Source organism: Quercus suber, unplaced genomic scaffold, assembly GCF_002906115.3.
Source record: "Quercus suber isolate HL8 unplaced genomic scaffold, Cork oak 2.0 scaffold_534, whole genome shotgun sequence".
In the NCBI taxonomy this organism is placed as follows: domain Eukaryota; kingdom Viridiplantae; phylum Streptophyta; class Magnoliopsida; order Fagales; family Fagaceae; genus Quercus; species Quercus suber.
The window spans coordinates 350,498-356,826 of NW_027069982.1; the positions used below are offsets into that span (position 1 = coordinate 350,498).

Sequence of the window (6,329 nt, forward strand, 5' to 3'; positions counted from 1 at the left end):
ACTTCAGCTTGTTTTTCTTGGACAGACTTGATGACTTCAACACTTGATCTTGAAACCTTGTTTCTTGAGTATTAAAAACACCTAAAACTACCAAATTACAAGTAGAGTGCGTTTTGTTAAAGGATTAGCCAATTTACATAAATAGGTGATATATGTTCTTGACAAGTGAAAACACATATGTCCTAACAATTAATATATATATATATAGCGGCATTTGGCTTGCATTTCAATTGTTTTTGTCTACCAAGCACATGCACATGCACATGCATTATGTTAACTTCGAAATTGTCGGAAATTTCAGTTATTTTAGGCAATGTGTATTTATACGTAGTGTGTGAAATAAATACAGCCTTTTATGTAATAGTTGCATACAACATCCTCAAACTCAATACAAACATGTCAATTCCATGAGCTATGGAACCCACACACTGTGAGAAGATTCCATGACCTCTGAAACTCACATTATGAGAAGAATAACACATATATCCAATGATGATTATTGCAAACCTAGAGGTACTGTAGCATGGAATTTCCAATGGATAAGAAACCAAATTAATGCCCAAAAATTTCCTTATTGCCCTTTGAGGGTGAGGTTGTGATATTTCCAATGGATAAGAAACAAGAAATTCATAGATTTCATCACTGCTCTTTTTTCTTTAATTTATTTTCCCCCCAAACTCATTGAGTGTAAAATCGAGTATTTACAGTTACTTTCTTGAGTTATGTTAGGTCTACTAGATACTACATAACCCTATAATAGTTTGCAATTATTGTTACTTCATGAGAGACCAAGGTTATCAGGATCTAGATTTTAAATAAAATTGGTTAGAGAGTACGGGTATTGAATCATAGGTTCAGCATAAGGATCATTTCCGATTAGGAAAATATATGAAAAAATATTTATAATCATAATTCATAATATACATTAAACAAACATTAAACAAAATTTTTTTTTGGCACAAGTCTATTATTACATATAATTGCAGAAGCTTATTTCTAAATTACTTCCTATTAAGCCACATGTACATTTAAAAAAAAATTAAAAACAAAATACTGCACACTTAAGCAAATCGTTATATTTTTCATATGTACAAATACTGAACCAACGTAATTATTCGCTCATTCATATACCATCTAAAACAACTATCAAAATCCAGTTGCCAATATTGCATTTTCATATTATCAGAAAATAGAATGTAGCTAACACAGTGAAGCTAGAGAGAGAGAGATAGAGAGAAAGAAGGAGAATCAAGAATTGAAGCTCTGAAAAATATCTGAATCAATTGAATAAAATTGTAGTTACAGAAAGATTTATATAGTCTAAAGATCAAAGAAAATAATCTAACCACCTCTAACCAATTCCTATTTACACGGATCAGCTTCCCATCATCTGATCATTATAATATCTAATTGATCATCACCTTACACGTGTCAACACAAATAGACTAAGTACATTACAATTGAAAACTACATGTAAATTGATTACACCACTATAGAAAGCTACAGGTTGTATACTTTTGTAGCTGAGCTGTTTAATGGACTTCATCAACACATGTATATACTCGGCCCCAATACTCTGCCTCTCTGCCTAATCAAAAACCTCATCTTAAAATACTCTCATTTACCTTCAAACTTTGACATTCCCCCTTAAGATGAGAATCTAATCTGTTGCTTGCATCTGCATCTGTTTTCTTTGCAACTGATCTATCACCATCTAAGACTGAACATTCCCCCTGAGGAAGAGAAGCTGAAACATGAATATTCATAACATTCATTTTACTTAACAAATGTCTCAACTGTGAACTGTTAAGGGCCTTAGTGAGCAAATCTGCCAGCTGAGTGTGTGTGGGAGTGAAAAATAGCTTAACCACATTGTCTTGCACCTTATCTCTAACAACATGACAATCAACCTCTATATGTTTGGTTCTCTCATGAAACACGGGGTTTTCTCCAATATAAATGGCTGCTTGATTATCACAAACAGAAGAGCAGGTTGGGGATGCCAAATCTCCAAATCCTTCAACAATGACAGCAACCAAGTCAGCTCACACACAGTGACAACCATAGCTCTGTATTCTGCCTCAGCAGAAGATCTTGACACTATAGATTGTTTCTTAGACTTCCAAGATATTAAGGAATCACCTAAAAATATACAATAGCCTGTGGTTGATCTTCTGGTGTCTATACAAGCTGCCCAATCAGCATCTGTATAAGCCTTCAAATGAAAACCTGAAGATGCAGACAAGAAAATTCCTTGACCTGGACAGCCCTTTATGTACTGCAAAATCTTATAAGCTGCATCTAAGTGAGGCTTCCTTGGTTTGGACATGAATTGACTCAACTTGTGAACCGGGTAGGCTATGTCTGGTCTGGTGATGGTTAGGTATATCAATCTACCTACTAACCTTCTGTAGACTCCCGGATCAGGTAACAAAGTACCTTGTAGCTTGCTTAACTTTAAATTATGCTCCATTGGTACCTTACTAGGCTTACAAGCAGACATACCAACATCCTTTAGAATCTCCAAAGCATATTTTCTTTGGCATAAACTGATCCCTTTGGCTGATCTGGCTATTTCAAGACCAAGAAAATACTTCAAGCCTCCAAGGTCTTTAAGTTTGAAGTGTTGATCTAAGGAGACTTTGAGTGCTTCAACCTCTTGAATATTGTTGCTGGCTATGAGAATGTCATCAACATAGACCACTAATGCTATGAAAGAACCACCAAGTCTCCTTGTAAATAGTGAGTAATCAGCCTTGGATTGTTTAAAACCAAGCTGTTTGACAACAGAACAAAATTTAGCATTCCATTGTCTTGAGGCTTGTTTGAGTCCATATAAGGACTTATTTAACTTGCAAACAACATTCCCTCCTTTGCTGTGAAAGCCTTGAGGGAGTTGCATATACACCTCCTCATGTAAATCCCCATTCAAGAATGCATTGTTGACATCTAACTGTACCAAGTGCCACCCTTTCACAGCAGAGATAGCAAGAAGGGTTTTAACAGTAGTTAACTTGGCAACAGGGGAAAAAGTGTCCGTAAAATCTAATCCCTCTTGTTGAGTTAATCCCTTTGCAACTAGTCTTGCTTTGTACCTCTCCACAGATCCATCTGCCTTGTACTTAACCCTATAGACCCACTTGCATCCAATTGCCCTTTTGTTGAAAGGTAAAGGAGTAAGTGTCCAAGTATTGTTAGAAACGAAAGCTGCAATCTCAGCATTCATGGCCTCTTTCCACTTGGGATCCTTAATAGCCTCATGATAGAATCTTGGTTCAGGGATTGAGGTAATAAGGGAGCAAAAATGTGCATAGGAAGGAGAGAGTTGGGAAGAATCAATGTAATTAGAGAGAGGATATTTAGTACCTGATGGAAGAATAGAACCTAACTTGTTGCTGCTGAGAGGAGTGGACTGTGTAAGTTCATTTGAAGTAATGGTGCTGCATTTGTAATCCTTTAAGTATGTAGGAGCCTTAGAAGGTCTAGAAGATCTTCTTAGGGAAGGAATAGATGCAGGTGGAACATTTATAGGATTTTGAGCAACCAAAGGGATATTAATAGATTCTACAGAAGTGGAATGACTAGAATCTGATATGGAAGATTCGGGTACAACAAGTTTAGGGATGACAGTATTGATATGATCTACTGCTTGATTTGAAACTTGGGTAGGATTACAAGGGGAAGAAGAAGTGAGTGAAGATGGGAGGACAGGATCAAGAAAAATGGCATCAACTAGGGTTGCCACATTAGGACAGATATGAGGAAAAGAGATAGAGGATTGTGGTGAAGTGATAGAAGAGATGAAAGGAAAAACATGTTCATGAAAATAGACATCCCTTGGAATGAAAAGTTGTTTGGTTATCAAATTCAATAATTTGTAACCCTTGACACCAAAAGGGTATCCAAGAAAAACACAAGGAATAGATCTAGGAGCAAATTTTGATCTATTGTGAGCCAAGGTAGATGCAAAACATAGACATCCAACACTTTTAAATGATTATAAGAAGGAGTTTTGCAATAAAGTTTCTCAAATGGAGTTTTATGATTCAAAACAGTACTAGGCAGCCTGTTAATAATGTGCACAGCTGTCAAAACACAATCCCCCTAATAGCAAAGTGGTATATTTGACTAAAATTTTAATGCTCTAGCAATGTTCAAAATGTGTTAATGCTTTCTCTCCACAACTGAATTTTGTTGTTGAGTAGCAACACAGGAGTGTTGATGTACAATCCCATGTTGAGCATAAAAATCTTTGAGAAAAAATTCTTGAGCATTGTCAGTCCTAATTACTTTGATATTGGATTGAAATTGGGTAAAGATCATGTTATAAAAAGAGATTAACAAAGGCCTAGTTTCTGTTTTGGATTTCATTAGATAAACCCAAGTAGATCTTGTAGCATCATCCACAATTGTAAGAAAGTATCGAAAACCATCATGAGTGACTTTAGCAAAAGGTCCCCATACATCACAATGTATTAAATCAAGAGCATGCTCAGACATATGATTGGAATTAGGAAAGGGTAATCTTTTAAATTTGGCAATTGGACAAACAACACATTCTTTATTGGAATGAAAAGAAGGCACATCTGATACACAATAAGGAAGTTTGTCATCAGACACATGTCCTAATCTAAGATGCCATAAGTATGACTTATTGACAGTAGAATCATTAGAAACAGAATGAACAAAAGATTTGAAAACTGACTCTAGGACAGTGGTTGCTTTTGAAGCAGTCTTGCAATTTTCTGAGGTTTACAGTAGATAAGATTGTTGTGAAGCTTACCCAATCCAATCACTCTCCAACAAGTAAGGTCTTGTATAAAACAGTAGTTTGAAAGAAAAACCAAACAGCATGATAATGATTTGGTTAATTTGCTCACTGATATCAGATTAAATGAAAAAGCTGGGACACAAATCACATTTTCAAGAATCAATGTTGGGGTAAGTTGGACTGTGCCTATGTGTGTGACAAGAACCCTTTCACCATTAGGCAAATGTACAAAGGATGATAAGGAACTAGTTATGCTGGTGAAAAGGGATATAGAATGAATGATATGATCAGTGGCTCCTGTGTCTAGAACCCAAGTTTCAGCATTATGAGCTATTTTATTTGAAGGATTTTCAGAAAAGATTGAATTCTTCAAATTAAGGCAAATAGAATCTTGGAAAGAGGCACAAGAAATACCTGAGAGAGCAGAATTGGCTGCATGAACAACATCTTGACTGGTAGAGGAAGAAACATGAGAGCTCAGCATTGAGAGTAATTGCTGGCATTGCTCAGCTGTGAATGGAAAAGAGCTTGGTGCAGCCTCAGATTAACCATTTTCACCATCAAAAATCACTTGATTTGCCACAGAAATTTTTCCTTTTTGCTTGTATCCTGGTGGAAATCCTACTAGTTTGTAGCATTTTTCCATGAAATGGCCAAGTTTTCCACAATGACTGCAGATAGGTCTACCATTGCCTTTGTTCTTTCCTCCTTGATTGAACCCCTGAGTCTTGACTGCCAGAGCTGTTGAATCAACTGATACACCACCTCCATTGAAACCTAAAGCCCTTTGCCTCTCTTCTTGTATCACCAAAGAGAAGGCTTTGTCAATTGAAGGACTTGGCTCCATCATTAGAATCTGAGTTCTGACTTGTGAGAAAGCTTCATTCAAGCCATTGAGGAACTGCATCAATGCGTCTTGATGATTGAAGAGTGTGATTTTATCATTCACTCCACAAATGCATTGGCCACATGAACAAGATGGTGAAGGCCTGAGATTGAGTAATTGATCCCATAATGCTTGAAGATTAGTGAAGTAGGTAGTCACGGTTGTATCTCCTTGCATAATTGTTGAGATCATCTTCTGAAGCTATGAAATGCGTGGACCATTAGCTTGAGAAAAACGGTTTCTGAGTGAATTCCAAACCTCCATTGCAGTGTTTTTGTAGATCACACTTGCAGTGATATGAGGTGAAACGGAATTCAAAATCGATGAGGAAATCATGGAGTTGTTCTTCGACCAAGCAATTTTCTCCAGAGGTGTGACAGCCATAGAAATCGTGACAGAGCCATCAATAAGACATAGCTTGCTCTTCGCATCTAGTGCCATAAGCATAGCCCTAGCCTAATTGGGGTAATTGTCCTCAGTCAAGAGCTGAGTAACAAGAATCGCACCTGGTGACTCTCCATGGTGCAAAAAGAAAGGGCTTCTCGGATCCTCCATTGGAGAAAGCTCACGATGAGCATTAGATTGAGAAGCAGTGGAAGAAGGAGCTTGATCTTGATTCGCCATCAATGGAAGCAAAAGAGCTCTAATACCATATCAGAAAACAGAATGTAG

At 36.9% G+C, this 6,329-nt stretch overlaps 1 protein-coding gene across 1 annotated transcript; it reads right to left on the bottom strand.

Annotated features, from left to right (window-relative positions):
- Nucleotides 1–5,315: 5,315 nt before the first annotated feature.
- Nucleotides 5,316–6,098, bottom strand: LOC112033051 (uncharacterized). Its single transcript, XM_024065827.1, has 2 exons — nt 5,916–6,098; nt 5,316–5,858 (listed from the first exon to the last, which is right to left on the bottom strand). The coding sequence occupies exons 1-2, from the start codon at nt 6,096–6,098 to the stop codon at nt 5,316–5,318; spliced, it is 726 nt and encodes a 241-aa protein (XP_023921595.1).
- Nucleotides 6,099–6,329: the final 231 nt, after the last annotated feature.